The 23,623-nt window shown below is 41.5% G+C and overlaps 1 protein-coding gene across 1 annotated transcript in view; it reads right to left on the reverse strand.

Annotated features, from left to right (window-relative positions):
* Nucleotides 1–21,246, reverse strand: part of insyn1 (inhibitory synaptic factor 1) — a 110,749-nt gene extending 89,503 nt beyond the window's left edge. Inside the window, exons 1-2 of the mRNA XM_062962983.1 lie at nucleotides 20,243–21,246; nucleotides 17,882–18,818 (exon numbers count right to left, since the gene is read on the reverse strand). Of these exons, the coding sequence (XP_062819053.1) occupies nucleotides 17,882–18,043 (162 nt within the window). The 5' untranslated portion in view covers nucleotides 18,044–18,818; nucleotides 20,243–21,246. The remainder of the gene's footprint in view (nucleotides 1–17,881; nucleotides 18,819–20,242) is intronic.
* Between the last annotated feature and the right edge of the window lie 2,377 nt (nucleotides 21,247–23,623).

Here is a 23,623-nt window from a genome sequence, read left to right on the forward strand (position 1 = left end):
AATGATCATCTCTGGATGCTGGGCACAATACAAAACACCAGTGATGACTCATCCAGCCTAACATGTCTCAGATGTAGGGTGCATCTACACTGCAGAATTAATGCAGATTGACACCACTTTAGTTGCCAAGGGCTCACTAGCAGTTCAAGTGGAATCCAATAGTGTTAATTGGTGTTAACTGTGTAGATCAGGCATGGGCAAACTGCGGCCCTCCAAGTGTTTTGGACTTCAACTCCCACAATTCCTAACAGCCGGTATAATGTAATAATAATAATAATAATAATAATAATAATAATAATAATACTCATGAGTCTACTTTGTCCATGCCTCGAATCATGGGGAGAGGTGGGTAAGAAATAAAATTAGTGTTAAATACAAAAATGGAATAATAATAATAATAATAATAATAATAATAATAATAATACTCATGAGTCTACTTTGTCCATGCCTCGAGTCATGTGGAGAGGCGGATAAGAAATAAAATTAGTGTTAAAGATGAAAATGAAATAATAATAATAATAATAATAATAATAATAATAATACTCATGAGTCTACTTTATCCATGCCTCGAATCATGGGGAGAGGCGGATAAGAAATAAAATTAGTGTTAAAGATGAAAATGAAATAATAATAATAATAATAATAATAATAATAATAATAATAATCATGAGTCTACTTTGTCCATGCCTCGAGTCATGTGGAGAGGCAGGTAAGAAATAAAATTAGTGTTAAAGACGAAAATGAAATAATAATAATAATAATAATAATAATAATAATAAGACCTGGCTCTGGCTCACGAATGGGACCCTGAAGAAGGAGACAGAAGGCCTGATCCTTGCAGCCCAGGAGCAAGACATCAGGACAAAGGCAATTCAGGCCAAGATCGAAAAATCAGCTGATGACCCAAAATGCAGACTGTGCAAGGAAGCTGACGAAACCATTGATCATATCCTCAGCTGCTGTAAGAAAATTGCACAGACAGACTACAAACAGAGGCACAACTATGTGGCCCAAATGATTCATTGGAACTTATGCCTCAAGTACCACCTCCCAGCAGCAAAGAACTGGTGGGATCACAAACCTGCAAAAGTCTTGGAAAATGAGCACGCAAAGATACTGTGGGACTTTCGAATCCAGACTGACAAAGTTCTGGAACACAACACACCAGACATCACAGTTGTGGAAAAGAACAAGGTTTGGATCATTGATGTCGCCATCCCAGGTGACAGTCGCATTGATGAAAAACAACAGGAAAAACTCAGCCGCTATCAGGACCTCAAGATTGAACTTCAAAGACTCTGGCAGAAACCAGTGCAGGTGGTCCCGGTGGTGATGGGCACATTGGGTGCCGTGCCAAAAGATCTCAGCCGGCATTTGGAAACAGTAGACATTGACAAAATCACGATCTGCCAACTGCAAAAGGCCACCCTACTGGGATCTGCACGCATCATCCGAAAATACATCACACAGTCCTAGACACTTGGGAAGTGTTCGACTTGTGGTTTTGCGAAACGAAATCCGGCATATCTATCTTGTTTGCTGTGCCATACAACGTCGTTGTGTTGATAATAATAATAATAATCATGAGTGTACGTTGTCGATGCCTCGAGTCATGAAGAGAGGCGGGTAAGAAATAAAATTAGTATTATTATTAGTATTTTTAGTATTATTATTAGTACAGTAGAGTCTCACTTATCCAAGCTTCGCTTATCCAAATTTCTGGATTATCCAAGCCATTTTTGTAGTCAATGTTTTCAATATATCGTGATATTTTGCTGCTAAATTCGTAAATACAGTAATTACAACATAACATTACTGTGTATTGAACTGCTTTTTCTGTCAAATTTGTTGTATAACATGATGTTTTGGTGCTTAATTTGTGAAATCATAACCTAATTTGATGTGTAATAGGCTTTTCCTTAATCCCTCCTTATTATCCAAGATATTCACTTATCCAAGCTTCTGCCGGCCCATTTAGCTTGGATAAGTAAGACTCTACTGTATTAGTATCATTATTTTCAAATCATTTTGTAATTTGATTTAAATATAAATATTCATTTCCTTTCACGTGCAGCTTTTCTAAAACTGCCTTTCTCGAGGAAAAGAGCTGCATCGCAAAGGCGGAGGGCTCTACATGCTGCAGGATAACCGTGTTCTGATCCACGCCTTCATTTGGGAATTCCAAATTGGGTCAGTTTGTTTAAAAATTGCAAGCCGAACAATATTCTCCATCCTGCCTGGGCCTGAAAGAGATCCTAATTTAGCTGGAACTCATCTTTTCCAACCTCATTTTGCGAGTCTTGTGGGAATTCTGCAGTCCCTTGAGCTGCCAATGTGCATCGTTTGTAGACAGAAAGTAGTAGAGAATGGCAATGACTGATAGACTTGGATTGGTCTTGTTTGACCCTTCTGCTTTTAGTGCTCCTACCTGTCTTCCTATTCCTGCAGAAGCTAAGATATTCCTAATAGTTGTCTAGAATTGACTGGAACCTCTTCTCCAGTTTTCAAGGCTAAGGGAAGAATCTCTGGGTGAGAATGCTGCCTTGAAACATCAAACCTTGCTAATGAAATGGCATTAGTAGCAAAATAAAGCTTCATCGTTCTTGTTAAAGAGCTGCGGACAATGGGTTAAACCCTTGTGCCAACTATATAGATATCTATAAATTTAGTGTAAACACAAAGTTTTGTCGAAGGCTTTCATGGCCGGGATCACAGGGTTGTTGTATGTCTTTCGGGCTGTGTGGCCATGTTCCAGAAGTATTCTCTCCTGACGTTTCGCCCACATCTATGGTAGGCATCCTCAGAGGTTGTGAGGTACCTCACAACCTCTGAGGATGCCTGCCATAGATGTGGGTGAAACATCAGGAGAGAATACTTCTGGAACATGGCCACACAGCCCGAAAGACATACAACAACCCTGAAACACAAAGTTGTCCTGTTACTATAGACTCACCAGTAATACAGGATAGAATAATAATTATAACCGACTATTATTATAATACAAGAACATAGGGAACAAACAATTTAGGACTATTTTACAAATATGTAGGTAAAGGTAAAGGCTTCCCCTGACTTTAAGTCCAGTTGTGTCTGACTCTGGGAGTTGGTGCCAATCTCCATTTCTAAGCCGAAGAGCCAGTGTTGTCCATAGACACCTCCAAGGTCATGTGGCCAGCATGACTGCATGGAGCGCCGTTAGATTCCCGCTGGAGAAGTACCTATTGATCTACTCACATTTGTATATTTTCGAACTGCTAGGTTGGCAGAAGCTGGGGCTAACAGAGAGAGCTCACTCTGCTCCCTGGATTCAAACTGCCGACCTTTTGGTCAGCAAGTTCAACAGCTCAGCAGTTTAACCCACTGTGCCACCGGGTGCTCCTGGATTTCTTGCAGATATATAATAATGATTCATACCAGTACCTATTGATCTACTCACATTTGCATGTTTTCGAACTGCTAGGTTGGCAGAAGCTCAATCCACTCCCCGGATTCAAACCTGCGACCTTTCGGTTTGCAAGTTCAGCAGCTTAGCGCTTTAGCACATTGCGCCACCAAGATGTACCAAGCATTAAATTCATGCTTAAATGTTTTACAACTTAACTAATAAATAAGTTCATCCATAAATGGTGTGGTCAATGCTTTCAATAAATCACGTATTGTCCCATGCAAGTATAAACTGAGATACAAGTCTTAAAAGTATGTGATAAGAAAATACTATTATTATAATTCAAGAACGTTGGGAACAAACAAATTAGGATTGTTTTACAAAGATGTACAAAACATTGTACATGGAGCCTCCAGTGGCTCAGTGTGTTAAAGCACTGAGCTGCTGAACTTGCAGACCAAAAGGTCCCAAGTTCAAACCCGCAGAGCGGAGTGAGCGCCCGCTGTTAGCTCCAGCTTCTGCCAGCCTAGCAGTTTGAAAACATGCCAATGTGAGTAGATCAATAGGTACCACTCTGGCGGGAAGGTAATGGTGTTCCATGCAGACATGCCAGCCACATGACTTTGGAGGTGTCTACGGACAACGCCGGCTCTTCAGCTTAGAAATGGAGATGAGCACCAACCTCCAGAGTCGGACACGACTGGACTTAACATCAGGGGAAAACTTTACCTTTTACAAAACATTATAATCATGCTTAAATGTTTTCCCAAATAAACAATAAGTTCTTCCATAAATGTTCTTCTTTAAATGAATCCAGTATTGTCCCATTCAAGTATAAACTGAGATACAAAGTCTTAGAAGTTCGTGATGAGAAAACAACAAGGGTTCCCAGGTGTTTATAATCCTTGTTTCAGGAGAAGTATCTCTTTCCTCAGGTATCTTTCAAAGGTTTCTTCATGTGTTAAACCCTTGTGCCAGCTGAACTGCTGACCCTACAGTTGGCGGTTTGAACCCACGAGATGGGTTGAGCTCCCAAGGTTTTTTCTAGAATAAACTTTTCAATACCTGTGAAGTCTTAAAAGATATATTAACCAATATTATTTTGCAAAGGTTGAATGTGTTTATATTATGTTGGTTGCCAAATCCAATTGGAGTCTTCAGAAACTGTTTAAATAGTGGAGACTACTTGATATGTTTTGACTTTGGTCCACATTTAAGCCTTGATAATTACAGTTTCTTTTAAACATTACAGTCTGGAAGATACTACTGTGGATTACAACAGTTGACTGTACTTATTATTTTCATTATTGTTGTTAAATCTCAGGTAATAATGTATGTACATGATGCTCTAAATTACATAGTGCATTTTATGTTTTGAACCTTTATAGTATTTGCTTATCTTTTATACATAGAAAGAAGATAGCTCTATACTCAGAGAGGCCTGACTATTTCTGTGGCCTTTACATGTCACATCTCTTTTTATGTTTTGATCCTTTATAGTATTTGCTTATCTTTTATACATAGAACAAAGATAGCTCTATACTCAGAGAGGCCTGACTATTTCTGTGGCCTTTACATGACACATCTCTTTTTATGTTTTGAACCTTTATAGTGTTTGCTTATCTCTTCAACATTGTCAAGTATAGACATTTGTGTGTATTTATCATTGAGCTCCCATCTGTCAGCCCTAGCTTCCCATGCAGGGACATGACCGAAGACTCCTGCAGGATGGTGACACATCCGAGCATCCCTTGAGCGACGTCTTTGAAGACAGACAAATCTCTCACATCAGAAGAGACTTGTCTCAACTCGCTTCTGGCACAAGTCCAGAAGCTTCACGTATACTATTGCTCACACTATGGAAATGGATTGGGTCACAGTGGACAAATCCCAAGTCCAACTCCAAGTCTACAGAGACGGAGGATTCGCCCATCAAATTTCACACTGAGCTTTGGAGTTGAACCACCAAGTCATCTGCAAGCCTGAGAAGTCATTGATGGACATTTGGTCACATCTCAAAGGAACAGTGGGCAAGGAGAAGCTTCACTGCTAATAAATATTGCTGCTTCTTCCTGTGCCTTTGTGTTTCACTCGCTGCCTTCAGACTTTTCCCAAGGAGATTTGCAGGCAGCACCGACTGACCACAATAATTTCTCTGCCGCCACTGACACGCAGCCCTGATCCCTGATGAACTGGGCCCAGGAGACTGTTGAGCAAGTCAGAGCAGCCATAAGAAAGAGAGGAGGGCACGAAATGAAGAGCAGGTTGAGGAATGCCACTGCGGTGGGAAACTTCTTCTTTTTTCTCATTTAAGGCTGCACTCCCCCAGGAATAATGTCGGCAGAGAAAAAGCCAAAAAGCAAGAACAGTGGACCTTGGCATCTATTGGGTCTTGGTTCCCAGGATACCAATATCTGAGGCTGCCCAGTCTCTATTATATACGAGGGCTATCCAGAAAGTAGATTACGTTTTGGAATTAAAAATAAACAAAGTATAGGAGAAAACATTGACCATATGCAGTTGAAAGCCACACCCAAATACCATTTCTCAACATAGTCGCCATTCAAATCTAGGCACTTATCAAAGCGATGAATGAGCTTGGCAACTCCTTCCCCACAAAACTCTGCCGCTTGCGTCCTCAAAAAGTATAGGAGAAAACATTGACCATATGCAGTTGAAAGCCACACCCAAATACCATTTCTCAACATAGTCGCCATTCAAATCTAGGCACTTATCAAAGCGATGAATGAGCTTGGCAACTCCTTCCCCACAAAACTCTGCCGCTTGCGTCCTCAAAAAGTATAGGAGAAAACATTGACCATATGCAGTTGAAAGCCACACCCAAATACCACTTCTCAACATAGTCGCCATTCAAATCTAGGCACTTATCATAGTGATGAATGAGCTTGGCAACTCTTTCCCCACAAAACTCTGCCACTTGCATCCTCAACCAGCCAGTCACCCCTTTCCGCAGCTGCGCATCGTCGCCAAAACGCTGCGTTGAGGACGCAAGCGGCAGAGTTTTGTGGGGAAGGAGTAGCCAAGCTCATTCATACAGGTGGAATCTGTAATTTGATGCTGAGTCCCTGGTGTCACAACGGGTTAAACCCTTGTGCCGGCAGACTGCTGACCTGAAGGTTGCTGGTTCGAATCCAACCCAGGAAAAGCGTGGATGAGCTCCCAGTGTCAGCTCCAGCTCCATGCAGGGACATGAGAGAAGCCTCCCACAAGGATGGTAAAACATCAAAACATCCGGGCAATGTCCTCTGGGCAATGTCCTTGCAGACAGCCAATTCTCTCACACCAGAAACGACTTGCAGTTTCTCAAGTCACTCCAGGCACTAAAATAATTTTTTTGAAGCCATTGCTCCATTGTTCTCCAGACCCTTGATCATTGTAGTCACCCTCTCCATTCTCTTTTTCTAACTCCACTTCTCAATCTCTTTCTCTCTCCCCTCAGCCTTCTCTTCTGCAGGCTAAACATGCCCAGCTCTTTAAGCCACTCCTCATAGGGCTTGTTCTCTAGACCCTTGATCATTGTAGTCACCCTCCTCTCAACCCTCTCCGTTCTTTTTTTCTACCTCCACTTCTCAATCTCTTTCTCTCTGCCCTCAGTCTTCTCTTCTGCAGGCTAAACATGCCCTGCTCTTTAAGCTGCTCCTCATGGGGCTTGTTCTCCAGACCCTTGATCATTGAAGTCACCCTCCTCCCGACCCTCTCCGTTCTCTTCTTCTAACTCCACTTCTCAATCTCTTTCTCTCTCCCCTCCGCCTTCTCTTCTGCAGGTTAAACATGCCCAGTTCTTTAAGCCGCTCCTCATGGGGCTTGTTTTCCAGACCCTTGATCATTGTAGTCACCCTCCTCCCAACCCTCTCCATTCTATTTTTCTGACTCCACTTCTCAATCTCTTTCTCTCTCCCCTCCGCCTTCTCTTCTGCAGGTTAAACATGCCCAGTTCTTTAAGCCGCTCCTCATGGGGCTTGTTTTCCAGACCCTTGATCATTGTAGTCACCCTCCTCCCAACCCTCTCCATTCTATTTTTCTGACTCCACTTCTCAATCTCTTTCTCTCTCCCCTCCGCCTTCTCTTCTGCAGGTTAAACATGCCCAGTTCTTTAAGCCGCTCCTCATGGGGCTTGTTTTCCAGACCCTTGATCATTGTAGTCACCCTCCTCCCAACCCTCTCCATTCTCTTTTTCTGACTCCACTTCTCAATCTCTTTCTCTCTCCCCTCTGCCTTTTCTTCTGCAGGCTAAACATGCCCAGCTCTTTAAGCCGCTCCTCATGGGGCTTGTTCTCCAGACCCTTGATCATTGTAGTCACCCTCCTCCCGATCCTCTCCGTTCTCTTCTTCTAACTCCACTTCTCAGTCTCTTTCTCTCTCCGCTAAGCCTTCTCTTCTGCAGGTTAAACATGCCCAGTTCTTTAAGCCGCTCCTCATGGGGCTTGTTCTCCAGACCCTTGATCATTGAAGTCACCCTCCTCCCGAACCTCTCCGTTCTCTTTTTCTAACTCCACTTCTCAATCTCTTTCTCTCTCCCCTCAGCTTTCTCTTCTGCAGTCTAAACATGCCCAGCTCTTTAAGCCGCTCCTCATGGGGCTTGTTCTCTAGTTCTCAATCTCTTTCTCTCTCCCTGTCTCACGCTGTCAAAGGCACAGTTGACTCTTCCCATTCATCTCAAGCGATGACTCCCAGAAAGCTTTTGTATTAGGATGGAATCCCACCCTGGATAAATATCATCAGATGAACTCTTTAACATCTATTGGTCATCCTGGTATTTCCATAAGGATTCCTTTCCTTTAGGAAGTCCAGTGAGTCATTCTTTCTATGTTGGATATCTTTGGGTGATGCTCAGAGACCTTCCCTTCAATCTCGAATAGACTATTGACTACTGTGAAGGTGAGACTGACATATTATATTTTCCAAATGTATTGTTGCCTTCCCAACCTCTGCAAATTTTGCAAACATCGATTCAAATATCCCCCGTGACGATCTCAGCCTCAGCTCAATAGACAGGTCGGTCTCGGCTCCCTCGTTCGCATTATCTTTGCTTTTGCAAATTTTTCATTTCGCCCAGTCTATCAGATACAAAGTCGGTTCAATACACTGAGTCATCCTGATATCCTAATTAGCCTTTCAAGCCTCCAATATATATAGCCAGGAGGTTAATCAGACATAAACACAAAGGGAGGTTGTGATAGGCGGCACATCTCCTTTCTAGTCTACCCAGCCGCTTCCAGAGGTCCATCCTTTGGTAAAGGATTACGCTCTGTAGTGCCAACATGCGGGAAACTCTTTAATATTTAATTACAACAATCACTTTGTGAATATATTAAGGTTGGCCCGCTTATTGCATGAGCTCGTTAAATGCGAGCTCATTTAGACTCAAAAGAGTTCTGAATTACCTAGAAAAGGCCAAGAGAAATGTTCCCTCTAGGCCTCAAATACCATTTTATGGTCAATTTCCACCAATATTTCCATTGGACCTTGACCACAGAATTGACCGAAGGCCAAGAAAGAAGGTTGGCAGCTTGAATCTGCAGGACACGGTGAGCTCCCACTGACAGCCCTAGTTCCTGACAACCTAGCAGTTCGAAAACATGCAAATGTGAGTATGTAAATAGGTACAACTTTAGAGGGAAAAGGAAAAAGATGTCAGTCACACAACTAAGAGGCTCCATGGCTTGAAAATGGAGAACATCTCCCCAAAGCTAGAGATCAGCCGGAAATGAAAGGAGAGGCCTTTGCCTTGTCTATGTTGTGTGTCCCATTGTATGTAATTGATTACAACTAAGGCATTAAATGTTTGCCTCTGTCTGCATTATATATACTGTAATCTGCTCTGGGTCCCTTTGGGGAGAAGGGCAGAATATATATAAAGCATATTATTATTATTATTATTATTATTATTATTATTATTATTATTATTATTGTAAAGGTTTTCCCCTGACATTAAGTCCAGTCATGTCCGACTCTGGGGGTTGGTGCTCATCTCCATTTCAAAGCCGAAGAGCCGGCGTTGTCCGTAGACACCTCCTAGGTTATGTGGCCACTGGCATGACTGCATGGAGCGCCGTTACCTTCCCCCCGGAGAAGTACCTATTGATCTACTCACATTCGCATGTTTTCGAACTTCTAGGTTGGCAGAAGCTGGGGCTAACAGTGGGCGCTCACTCCGCTCTCCGGATTCAAACCTGTGATCTCTCAGTCTGCAAGTTCAGCAGCTCAATGCTTTACCACACTGCGCCACCAGGGGCCACATTTATTATTTATTATTATTTTATTATGACACAGCAAACAAGATAGATATGCTGAATTTCGTATCACAAAATCAGAAGTTGAACACTTCCCAAGTGTCTAATAATAATAATAATAATAATAATTATTATTATTATTATTATTATTATTATTCATTAGAGATATGAAAAATAGGATTCCAGATTATGTAGAAGGGTCCAGAAATCCCACACATAATACTGTATTGTCCATTCTTCCCATTCTCCTTGAATCATTGCTTCAAGGGATGATTCCCAAACTGCAATAAATCTATAGCATAAATCCAGTTGGAACTTGAGAAGTCAACAATTGTATAGGTTCTATTGATTCAGTGCTTGGGCCCCTTGTCTACAACATGGGCATCCAGACTCTAAAAAGGGCCATGCATCACCTCCCATGTCAGTCCATTTCATAGAATCATAGAGTTGGAAGAGACCTTGTGGGCCATCCAGACCAACCCCATTCTGCCAAGAAGCAGGAAAAACTCATTATATAGTTCCCTCCTCCCTATGGTTTCCCCACACATATTGATCCATGGCCCTCATCATGTCTCCTCTCAACCTTCTCTTGTGCAGGCTAAACATGTCCAGCTCTTTAAGCCGCTCCTCATAGGGGTTGTTCTCCAGACCCTTGATCATTTTAGTCGCCCTCCTCTGGACACATTCCAGCTTGTCAACATCTCCCTTCAATTGTCCAGAATAGGACACAATGTGATTCCAGGTGTGGTCTGACCAAGGCAGAATCGAGGGTAGCATGATATATAGCAGGGGTCCCCAAACTAAGACCCGGGGGCCGGATGCGGCCCTCCAAGGTCATTTACCTAGCCCCCGCCCTCAGTTTTATAATATAATATATTGTATATACATATAATATTGATAATATTATAATGTAATACAATATAACACTAATAATGATAATACCATACAATAGTATTAATTATATATTACTAATAATATTACTAATAATATTACAGTATAGTGGTATAGTTCAATCTATATATATAAAAGAGTGATGGCATCACGGCAGCGGACAAAACAACAAAAGTAAACGCCCCACAACCTCGAAAATTGACATCACAACCCCTCATCCATGCCTCTAGGTTGATACAACAAAAAGAAAAGAAAAATAAAGTCCTAATTAGAGGGAGAGGAATAATTGTTTTTATCCAATTGCTGCCAGTTAGAAGGCTAAGCTCCGCCCACTTGGTCTCCTAGCAACCCACTCAGCCCAGTGTTAATAAAATAATGATAAAAAAATAAATACAAATAATACAATAAAAAATTATAAAAAACACTAAAATAATTAATACAATAAAATATTATAACAAAATGACTAAAAATAATACAACAAACTAATAAAATATAATAAATAAAAAAGATAAGTGACAATAAAATTAATTTTAAAACATACAAATAACGTCAAATAAAAATTCCACAACAAGTTTTAACCGATACCACCACCACTTTGCCACAGCAACGCGTGGCCGGGCACAGCTAGTATAGTAATATATAATAGTGTGCTATGCTAACAATATAACAATATAATTTGTAAGCCACTCTGAGTCCCCTTTGGGGTGAGAAGGGTGTGATACAAATGTAGTAAATAAATATAGTAAATAAATAAATTTTAGACTTAGGCTCGCCCAAAGTCTGAAATGACTTGAAAGCACACAACAACAATCTTAATTGACTTGACTATCTCATTGGCCATAAGCAGGCCCACACTTCCCATTGAAATCCTGATAAATGTATGTTGGTTAAAATTGTTTTTATTTTTAAATATTGTATTGCTCTTTTATTGTTATTTCATTGTTCTTGTTGTTGTTGTTTTTGCACTACAAATAAGACATGTGCAGTGTGCATCGGAATTTGTTTGTATTTTTTTTTCAAATGATAATTTGGCCCCTCAACAGTTTGAAGGTTTGTGGACTGGCCCTCTGCATAAAAAGTTTGGGGACCCCTGATATATAGACACTATACTCCTATTTATGCAGGCGAAAATCCCATTGGCTTTTCGAACTGCCGCATCACATCATGGATGAGACTATTCCTATAATACACTTGTTTATTCTCCTTCTAGTAATGCAAATGCTTTTCGTTGCAGCTTTCTATTCCGAGGCAACAGGGATGGATTTTGTTCCATCATCTCCATGACAGCCTTTCAAAGATTTGAAGGCGCCCGCCTATCATGCCATCTCTTAATCATCTCCATTCCAGGATAAACATACTCCTACAACTTATCATCACAGGGTTTGGTCTCTAGGTTACTAGCGGCGTCCTTCTCAGGATATTTTCCAGCTTGCTTTAAGCTGCCGTGCCCACGTCGTAAAACTCTGACGGGACAAAGAACCCTTGACCAAAGCAAACCCGAGTGGTCTTAGTACTTTCCACAATCTGGAAACTTTTATTTATGCAGTTATGAATTTTGAGATTTTTTTTTTTTTGCCTTCACATTGATTACACAATGAACACATAGGTTGAGTCAACACTGTAGAATGAATGTAGATTGACAGTACAGTAGAGCATCACTTATCCAAGCCTCGCTTATCCAAGGTCCTGGATTATCCAAGCCATTTTTGTAGTCAATGTTTTCAATATATCATGATATTTTGGTGCTACCCTGTTTCCCCGAAAATAAGACAGTGTCTTATATTAATTTTTGCTCCCAAAGATGTACTAGGTCTTATTTTCAGGGGATGTCTTATTTTTCCACAAAAAAGAATTCACATTTATGGTTGAATTTTTAAAAAAATGAACATTTATTATCTACTGTAGAGTAGTTGTCATCACAAACCAGCATAACCAAACTGTGAATCCTTTCAAGAATGTCTATATTATATTTTATTGCTATACTGTTTTTAAATTACTGTTTTAAATTTCTGTTCATATGTAAATTTATGTTGTTGTTGGGCCTGTGTAAGCTGCCCTGAGTCCCTTCTGGGAGATGGAGGTGGGATACAAGAATAAAGTTTTATTATTATTATTATTATTATTATTATTATTATTATTATTATTATTTGTTGTTACTACCTTTATTTCCATGTACAACAATTTATGGTATGTACATTTACCGATCCTCCATGCTTCCAAACAAAAACTTTGCTAGGTCTTACTTTCGGGGGAGGCCTTATATTTAGCAATTCAGCAAAACTTCTACTAGATCTTATTTTTTGGGGATGTCTTATTTTTGGGGAAACAGGGTAAATTCATAAATACAGTCATTACAACATAACATTACTGCGTATTGAACTACTTTTCCTGTCAAATTTGATGTAAAACACGATGTTTTGGTGCTTAATTTGTAAAATCATAGCTTAATTTGATGTTTCCTTAATCCCTCATTATCCAACATATTCGCTTATCTAACATTCTGCCGGCTCGTTTATGTTGGATAAGTGAGACTCTACTGTATTCAAGTATAAGCCGACCTGAATAGAAGCTGGCCAGGACCCTCACTCGAGTATAAGCTGAGGGGAGATTTTTCAGCCCTAAAAAAGGTTATCCAAGCTTCTGTCGGCCAGTTTAGCTTGGATAAGTGAGACTCTACTGTATTTTAAGAGGTATCAATCAATGCTATGGAATCCTGGGATTTATAGTTTGGCAAAAAAAAGACTATAGACCTTGTAAACTACAACTTACTGTATATACTCGAGTATAAGCCTAGTTTTTCAGCCCTTTTTTTAAGACTGAAAAAGCCCCCCTCGGCTTATACTCAGGTGAGGGTCCTGGTTGGCTTATATTTGGGTCAGCTTATACTCAAGAATATATGGTACATTTATTATTTTTCTCTCTTGTTATTGGTATTATTACATTTATTATTTTTCTCTATTATTGTTGCTACTATTACATTTATTTTACTCTATTTTTATTATTATTAATAATACATTTATTATTTCACTCTGATCTTATTATTATTACATTTATGATTTTACTCTATTTATTATTACATGTATTATTTTTCTGTATTTATTATTATTATTACATGTATTATTTTACGGAGCCCCGGTGGCGAAGTGTGTTAAAGCACTGAGCTGCTGAACTTGCAGACCGAACGGTCCCAGGTTCAAATCCCAGGAGCGGAGTGAGTGCCTGCTGTTAGCTCCAGCTTCTGCCAACCTAGCAGTTCGAAAACATGCCAATGTGAGTAGATCAATAGGTACCGCTCCGGTGGGAAGGTAACGGCGCTCCATGCAGTCATGCTGGCCACATGACCTTGGATGTGTCTACGGACAACACCTTGTAAACTACAACTTACTGTATATACTCGAGTATAAGCCTAGTTTTTCAGCCCTTTTTTTAAGACTGAAAAAACTCCCCTTGGCTTATACTCGAGTGAGGGTCCTGGCCAGCTTCTATTCAGGTCGGCTTATACTTGAATACAGTAGAGTCTCACTTATCCAACATAAACGGGCCGGCAGAACGTTGGATAAGCGAATATGTTGGATAATAAGGAGGTGTAGGTTTGCTGTCTCACAAACCTAGAGGCCACCAGCTTCAGGCTATATTTTAAATGCAAATTGAATAGCCAAAAATAGGCAGGGTTTCATGTTTTCTGTAATACACAACACAAAAAGCGCAAGGGTTTTGTACCCACAGCTCAACTGAAAGACACACACTTTGCATGCAGAAGCTATCGGGTGAAAAGGCTCAGTGAGCAGGTGGTTGTGGGGGGAAAATCCTAACCGAGATTCTGGAGACCGAAAGAAGATAATACTAAGCTGAACAGATAAATAGTCTGAGCTTCTCTGAAACTGTTGGTGGGATAAGGAGGGAAATGCAACAAAACCTATAGGTAATTTACCATATATTTCATTCATTCATTCACTTGGGTTGGTTTACAAAGCTTGAAACAAAGTATAATTAAAAACCTCATAATAAAAAGTGTTTAAAGTAGTTGTATATTACCCGTATATACTTGAGTATAAGCTGGCCCGAATATAAGCTGAAGCACCTAATTTTACCACGAAAAAACTGGGAAAACATTGACTCCAGTATAAGCCGAGAGTGGTAAATTTCAGAAATAAAAATAGATACCAATAAAATTACATTAATTGAAGCATCAGTAGGTTAAATGTTTTTGAATATTTACATAAAGCTCTAATTTAAGATAAGATTGTCCAACTCTAATCAAATCGAAGGCTTTCATGGCCGGGATCACAGGGTTGTTGTATGTCTTTCGGGCTGTGTGGCCATATTCCAGAAGTATTCTCTCCTGACGTTTCGCCCACATCTATGGCAGGCATCCTCAGAGGTTGTGAGGTATGGATAAACCACAACCTCTGAGGATGCCTGCCATAGATGTGGGTGAAACGTCAGGAGAGAATACTTCTGGAACATGGCCACACAGCCCGAAAGACATACAACAACCCTCTAATCAAATCATTATTCTCATCTTCTTCAATGTAAATGTGCCTATGTAGCATTTTAATAATAATAGAGTAAAATAATACATGTAATAATAATCATAATAAATACAGGAAAATAATACATGTAATATTAAATAGAGTAAAATAATAAATATAATAATAAGATCAGAGTGAAATAATAAATGTATTAATAATAAAAATAGAGTAAAATAAATGTAATAGTAGCAACAATAATTGAGAAAAATAATAAATGTAATAATACGAATAATAATAGAGAAAAATAATAAATGTACCATATATTCTTGAGTATAAGCTGACCCAAATATAAGCCAGCCAGGACCCTCACCCGAGTATAAGCCGAGGGGGGCTTTTTCAGTCTTAAAAAAAAGGGCTGAAAAACTAGGCTTATACTCAAGTATATACAGTATATTCATCTTTCAAAGCAAGGCTGGGATCTGGACTGTTTTTTTCCAACTATTGAATGTGGTTACTCTGTACAACCCCAGAGGCACTCTATGATAAGAATGGGAATTGGGTGCCCCATGAGCTATATGTAGCCTGAAGCCATTCAATTTATGCTTTTTTCAACTTTTCAAGCCTCAAAAAGGGTTGATTTGGAGTACTGATTCAGAAAATTAAATTGGATAGGCCACATCAGCTCTAGATTAATAAATATGGCTTTCTTATGTGAGAACAGATGGCAACTACTGGATGGCATATGTTCTGGATCAGAAACTAGAGCTGATGTGGTCTATCCAATGCAATTTTCTAAATCAGCACCCTAAATAACCAAACCGAATCTAACATTGACCAAAAACTGATTTGTAACCTTTTTGGTACTAATGTTGGAAAATGGTCCTTAGTCAAGTGGTCCCTGGTCAAAAAAAGGTTGGGAACCACTGCTCTAAATAATTGGTTGCATTGATAAACCACTCTTACTGTCAAGATATTCCTTCCAATGCTCAAACAAAATATACCTTCCACACCATTAAACTTGGGACAGCAGAGAACATACCTGCCCCATGATCTCCTTGGGAACCCCTTTAGATATTGAAATAGCTCTTCTCAATCTTCTCTTCACCAGGGTGAACAGGCCCAAACCTCTCAATTTTTCATTTTATGTCTTGTTTGACATATGTCTTAGCATGTTTATTGCCCTTCTCTAAACTTTCCTAGGGATAGACATTGAGAAGGCCCTATCACACATCCCTGACAGATGTGTCTCCAAAAATGACATGGTTGGCTATCTCCCAACATAAATTGGGGAGACAAAGGAGGTAGACTAGGCATGGATAAACTTCAACCCTCCAGGTGTTTTGGACTTCAACTTCCATAATTCCTAACAGTTGCCATAAGGTAGACCCAACTTACAGAGACAACCACAAAAATTATGTGTCTTAAATAACATGATCATGGCACTTTTAGATTCCATTTCCCAAAAATATGGCTCAACGTCTCCTATGGCTCTTGAATGAGGCTCTCAATTGTTATGTATACCCATCATACTTGTTAGCTGACCAAGTGGTTGCCTTCTTGCAATAGTTTAGTACTATCCAGCTAAAACATCTCCTATGAGGATGGTAAAATATCAAAGGCAACCTAGAATGAAACACACATGCCCTAGTTAGCCAAAGAAACATTGACATGGCTTTCAGATGACAAGTCCCAAGATGCAGTGCAACCGCGGATGAAATTCACAACTGCAGAACATTTACACAACCTTAACATCACTGGACCCATGATAGGTGTAGTCATATGGATATAACAACTAGGACCATCATAAGAGTGTCAGAGAACTGGACATAGGTTTTCAGAAAAGGAGAAATAGATTCTGCAGATTCTCTATTCATTACTTGTATGCATGCTTTATTTTTTTACTGGAGACCTTGTATAAATTCTACACCTACTTTATGCATGTCCAGTTTTCCATAACTCCTTTGACCGGGCCTTTGTTCTAGATCTAATTTCCCGCCTATGACTCTAGAAGAGGCATGGGCAAGCTTGGGCCCTCCAGGAGTTTTGGACTTCAACGCCCACCATTCCTAACAGCCTCAGGCCCCTTCCTTTTTCACCTCAGCCACTTCAGCTGAGGAGTGTGGCAGATTTCATCGCATAATAGTCGCAAGGGGAGCCCCGGTGGCGCAGTGTGTTAAAGCACTGAGCTGCTGAACTTGCAGACCAAAAGGTCCCAGGTTCAAATCCCGGGAGCGGAATGAGTGCCCGCTGTCAGCCCCAGTTCCTGCCAACCTAGCAGTTTGAAAACATGCCAATGTGAGTAGATCAATAGGTAGGTACCACTCCGGCAGGAAGGTTATGGCGCTCCATGCAGTCATGCCGTCCACATGACCTTGGAGATGTCTGCGGACAATGCTGGCTCTTCGGCTTAGAAATGGAGATGAGCACCAACCCCCAGAGTCAGACATGACTGGATTTAACAATAAATACAGCGATAGTATTTGCTTATCCTTTTTACATAGAAGGAAGATAGCTCTATACTCAGAGAGGCCTGACTATTTCTGTGGCCTTTGCAAGATGCTCTAATATACACATCTCTTTTTATGTTTTGAACCTTTATAGTGTTTGCTTATCTCTTCGACAATGACTGGACTTAACGTCAGGGGAAAACCTTTACCTTTAATAGTCGCACGATTGGATGGCAAGATTTGTATGTTTATGTTACTCACATAAGGGTTGCAGAGTAAGGGTTTGAGCAGCTGAGGGGGGAAAGGAAAGGGCCTGAGGCTGTTAGGAATGGTGGGAGTTGAAGTCCAAAACATCTGGAGGGCCCAAGTTTGCCCATGCCTGCTCTAGATGCACCTTTGCGCCCTTCCCATTGCATCCCAAGCCACACTTACGTCTCGGAGTTCCTTGGCCACCTCCTTGAGTTCCTGCAGGATGCCTTCCAGCTGTCCGATCACCATTTTCATGCGTCCCCTGATGCGCTCCCTCTCGCCGGTGTTGCTGCCGCTGGTCGCGTTGTCCGTGGGCTGCCTATCCTGCAAGCCCCGGGAGTTCATCCTTCACACGGTGCCAGGGAGCTGGGGCAGAGCCGCGCTGTGCATTCTGCTTTTGCCCAGCCAGACTGTGCCTCCACGGAACGTCTCTCGGCTGGGGAGATCTCCACATCTTAACGCTCCCCCACCCTGCCCCAGAACGCCTCAGCCGCACCTTGACCTGCCACCCCTTGATCTCCCCGCCCTAGTCGGATCGGGGCGACAAAGCCGGAGCCATTGCGTCGGGATCAAGGCGAGCACCAACCCAGCACACGCCATCCATTCCTGCTGCAAAACAGGTCTAGAAGGTTGAGAACCACCAGCAAAGCCAGTTGAGATGAAATCACCAGGAATGGCCACCTTAAGAAGTTAAGGGTTTGCATCTGTGCTCCGAAATGCCAGGGTCTAGAAAAAGTTGCAGAAAGAAAGCTCCAGTCTATGCCATATATGCTGTCCCAACAGGGAGGGCATTCCCATTCCTTAATTCATCAGTCTTTTTGGAGGCATTCCTTGAGGAGATCCTGAAGACAATGTCTTCTGCTTCCCTTCCTCAAGCTGGTCACGTTCACACAGCTTCCTTGGTCAACGGGTTCCTCGCCGAACAGGATAACCTTGTTGCCACTGCCACCTGCCTTTCTTTGGAAGGCTCCATTATGGGAGATGTCCACCCTGACTGAGGTCTGGAGTTTCTTTGTAGGGTTCACAGTAAGTGCCTTTGAAGGGCAAACGTGGTTTGGGTTAAGCATAAAAATTGGGCATCCATGGGACGCTGGAAGCACAGGAGGTTCTACATCATGTCCTGCATCAAAAGGAAAGAGGGGAGGGGAAGAGCAAGGCAACAAGAGAACCCACATCAGATCAAGAGGTTCCATTTGGACAACACCACACATCATTGACATCACTACATTTCAACTTGGTCTCAGGTTCTTGTGGTGGCTTCCCATACCCTTGAGAGCAACGACAGAATAAGCTTTTGCTCTACATACAAGACGTTTGGATTGGACAACACCACACATCATTGACACCAATTCATTTCAACTTGGTCTCAGGTTCTTGTGGTGGCTTCCCATACCCTTGAGAGCCAGAATAGGCTTTTGCTCTACATACAAGGTTTTGTCTGGACAACACCACACATCATTGGCATCACTTCATTTCAACTTGGTCGCAGGTTCTTGTGGTGGCTTCCCATACCCTTGAGAGCAACGACAGAATAGGCTTTTGCTCTACATACAAGAGATTTCATTTGGACAACACCTCACATCATTGACATCGCTTCATTTCAACTTGGTCATGGGTTCTTGTGGTGGCTTCCCATACCCTTGAGAGCAATGCCAGAATAAGCTTTTGCTCTACATATAAGAGATTTTGTTTGGACAACACCACACATCATTGACATCAATTCATTTCAACCTGATCTCAGGTTCTTGTGGTGGCTTCCCATACCCTTGAGAGCAACGCCAGAATAGGCTTTTGCTCTACATACAAGGTTTCGTTTGGACAACACCTCACATCATTGGCATCACTTCATTTCAACTTGGTCGCAGATTCTTGTGGTGGCTTCCCATACCCTTGAGAGCAACGACAGAATAGGCTTTTGCTCTACATACAAGAGATTTCATTTGGACAACACCTCACATCATTGACATCGCTTCATTTCAACTTGGTCGTGGGTTCTTGTGGTGGCTTCCCATACCCTTGAGAGCAATGCCAGAATAAGCTTTTGCTCTACATATAAGAGATTTTGTTTGGACAACACCACACATCATTGACATCAATTCAATTCAACCTGATCTCAGGTTCTTGTGGTGGCTTCCCATACCCTTGAGAGCAATGCCAGAATGAGCTTTTGCTCTATCTCAAAGGAAGCTTGCCTTTTTCTGGGACAAACATGGGACTAACCCCATCCCTCCCCAAGCAGGGCTAACTTCCCCTTGGAAGGATCAGCCCTTCAAGCAAGGATCCCCACCGACTGTGAGATGTTGGCATCACACAAGGGCACACGCATGAACAGAAGACACAGAGATGAGTCAATGTGTTCTGTGTGCTGACTTTTGCACACCGTCCAATGCAAACTTTAATCTCTCCCCCCTTCTCCCCAACCACATTCTCCCGGGCCTTTAAATAGCCTGGATTGGGTAACGTTTTCCATTCCAAAAAATCCTTTGCAAAGGAAAAGAGCAGCTTATTTTTAATCCATTAAGACAATTTAAAAAGGCAACTTACGAGCAAGACGGCTGCTCCAGAACGCCGTAGAACTCCTTTCCTTCTCCTCTTTTTTTTTTTTTGGGTGTTCAAAAAAGATCCTTCAGTCCTCTTTGGCTGAGTGAGTCTGGACATTCATGGAGAACCATTTGGGTACATCAAAAATGATAATAATAAGAAGAAATTAGAATAATAATCCAGGGTATGTTGAGCTCCTAACCCTCTCAGATTAACCCTTGGATCCCATGCGGATGCATCGTGGTTTCTTTCAAGAATGCTGGAAGGAGTGAGGAGGAAAGGGGGGCACCGAACCCTCTCTCTGCATGAATAGAAAGAGCCTCTTCCTCCTCTCCCTGCAACCAGCTGGGAAGATGAATCAATTCAGTTCAGAAGCTCTGGCTTTGCAGCCTTTCCATCTGCATAGCAGAAGGGTTCCACCCCACCGTGCCGTGGGCCTTGGTCTCCAGTCCACAGGTGACATGGTGAACCTCGGAGAAGAAGAAGAAGAGGATGGAGTCCCTGTCCTTCTCAGGTGGGTTAACTCCTTGGGGAAGCCCAGTCCTGTGTTGTCTTCTGGCTGGATCCAGAAGTCACCGAGTTCGGATGCAGCTCACATCCTGATGGAACCGAACCGAGGAAGCCAAGCTGGTTAGAAGACTAAGGCTTTCCAAAAAAGAACGCACGTCTTCTTTAAAGCTTCAGAGATGCCCAGTTCTGCTGACAGTGACAGCTAGTGCTTTGGAAGCCCACGGCTCCATCCGAAAGGCACAGCTACTCCTCCTCCTCTCCTCTTCTCCTAATGCATGCTCCTCTCTCTGTCTTTGGCTGCTCAGCAGGGGATGTGAAGATGGGGAGATGGGCATGTGTGCGCAAATGAAAGAGCACTGCAGCTAGCTGCCTCTTTCTTTCTCCTCTTCCTCCTCCTCCTCTTCTTCCTCTCCTGCCAAGAAACTGGAGAGAACTGTGTTCCTTCGCTTCCCAGCCTTCCAGCTTGGAGACTATGGTTCAGCTTAAAGATGCTCAGCTTGTGCTGTGTCAGAAAAGGAGGCGAGGCTTGAGCCGAGCAGGAGGATTTAAAGGCACAGAGCATCCTGGACATATCTGGATGCTGGCCGAGAGTATTCTGATTTGGTTCATTTGCTTATTTTAAAAATATGGGCCTCTTTTCATAAAGTGGAAGCAAGTACAGTAGCGTCTCACTTATCCAACATAAACGGGCCGGCAGAACGTTGGATAAGCGAATATTTATTTATTTATTTACAGTATTTATATTCCGCCCTTCTCACCCTGAAGGGGACTCAGGGCGGATCACAATATACACATATAAGGCAAACATTCAATGCCTTTTAACATAGAACAAAGACAAGACAAACACGGGGCTCCGAGCTGGCCTCGAACTCATGACCTCCTGGTCAGAGTGATTCATTGCAGCTGGCTGCAGCTGGTTGCTCAACAGCCTGCGCCATAGCGAATAAGTTGGACAACAAGGAGAGATTAAGGAGAAGCCTATTAAACACCAAATTAGGTTATGATTTTACAAATTAAGCACCAAAACATCATGTTATTCAACAAATTTGCCAGAAAAAGTAGTTCAATATGCAGTAATGCTATGTAGTAATTACTGTAGTTGCAAATTTAGCACCAAATTATCACGATGTATTGAAAACATTGACTACAAAAATGTGTTGGATAATCCTGAACGTTGGATAAGTGAGACTCTACTGTAATAATAAAAACAACTTTATTTATATATCGCCCTATCTCCCAAAAGGGACTCAGGGCGGTTTCCAACAATAATTGGATAAGTGAGACTCTACTGTATGTCAAAAAAACCCAAAACACCTCTACATTGATATCATGGTCAAAACAGCCTGCCAAGTTGTATTCTATGGCTCCATGCAAATGGATCAAATGGAGAATTGGATTAAAATTGGGGTTCTCTCGAGCCCTCCTGAACAAGGTTCATAAGTATGCACGCCAGCCTCAAGGTTCATAATACAATAATAATACCAGTAATAATAATGCTAATAATAATGCTAATGCTAATGCTAATAATATTAATAATAGGTAAAGGTAAAGGTTTTCCCTGACATTAAGTCCAGTCGTGTCTGACTCTGGGGGTTGGTGCTCATCTCCATTTCTAAGCCGAAGAGCCGGTGTTGTCCATAGACACCTCCAAGGTCATGTGGCCAGCATGGAGCACCAATGTTACCTTCCCGCCGTAGCGGTACCTATTGATCTACTCACATTGGCATGTTTTCGAACTGCTAGGTTGGCAGAAGCTGGGGCTAACAGCGGGCGCTCAACTCCGCTCCCCGGGTTTGAACCTGGGACCTTTTGGTCTGCAAGTTCAGCAGCTCAGTGCTTTAATACGCTGCACCACTGGGAGCTCCTTTATCATAATAATAACTTTATTTTTATATCCCGCCTCCATCTCCCCGAAGGGACTCGGGCGGCTCACATGGGGACAAGCCCAATCAACACAGTTAAAATATAGCATAGGATTCATAAAAGCAACATCATAATAAACAAAATAGGCAGCATACAAAATGACAGAGTATAAAACACCATTGAGCCAGACACTGGCCTGAATAATAAACAATTCTGAGCGGCGTAGCAGAACTAGTGCAATTCAGGTTCATTTAACATACTTCTTTCCAGCATACTTTTGTGATGACCAAAACAAAATGCTTTTTGCAACAGCATTTTTTAGCAGTACTGGTAAAACCTGCACTTAACCTACAGAAGGGTTTGGAGTCCGTTCCTGGCACCTGTATTAAGAACCACCAGAAAGACACATGAGAAACTGCATCGTTTTGGGGGACAGTTTCCAGCCCTTAAAGCCTTCTGGGAGAGACTGCAAAAAAAGCCCCGAAATGGCATTCCAAAATTCCTCAAAATCCCAAACTCTTCTGCTCCCAAGCATTTCAGGTAAGAGATATTCAGCCGATACATTTATTTATTTATTTCCATCATTTCTATCCCGCCCTTCTCACCCGAAGGGACTGAGGGCAGATCACCATCTGGCAAAATTCAATGCCAATATACAATACAAAAAAGATAAAACATAAGCAATTAAAACAATTGGATAATTTAACAAAATACAATAAATAGATTTAAAACCATACATTATAAAATACTGTATATACTCGAGTATAAGCCTAGTTTTTCAGCCCTCTTTTTAAGAATGAAAAAGCCCCCCTCGGCTTATACTCAGGTGAGGGTCCTGGTTGGCTTATATTTGGGTCAGCTTATATTCGAGAATATATGGTACATTTATTATTTTTCTCTATTATTATTGGTATTATTAGATTTATTATTTTTCTCTATTATTGTTGCTACTATTACATTTATTTTACTCTAATTTTGTTATTATTATTATTAATACATTTATTATTTCAC

This window comes from Anolis carolinensis, unplaced genomic scaffold, assembly GCF_035594765.1.
Source record: "Anolis carolinensis isolate JA03-04 unplaced genomic scaffold, rAnoCar3.1.pri scaffold_11, whole genome shotgun sequence".
NCBI lineage: Eukaryota > Metazoa > Chordata > Lepidosauria > Squamata > Dactyloidae > Anolis > Anolis carolinensis.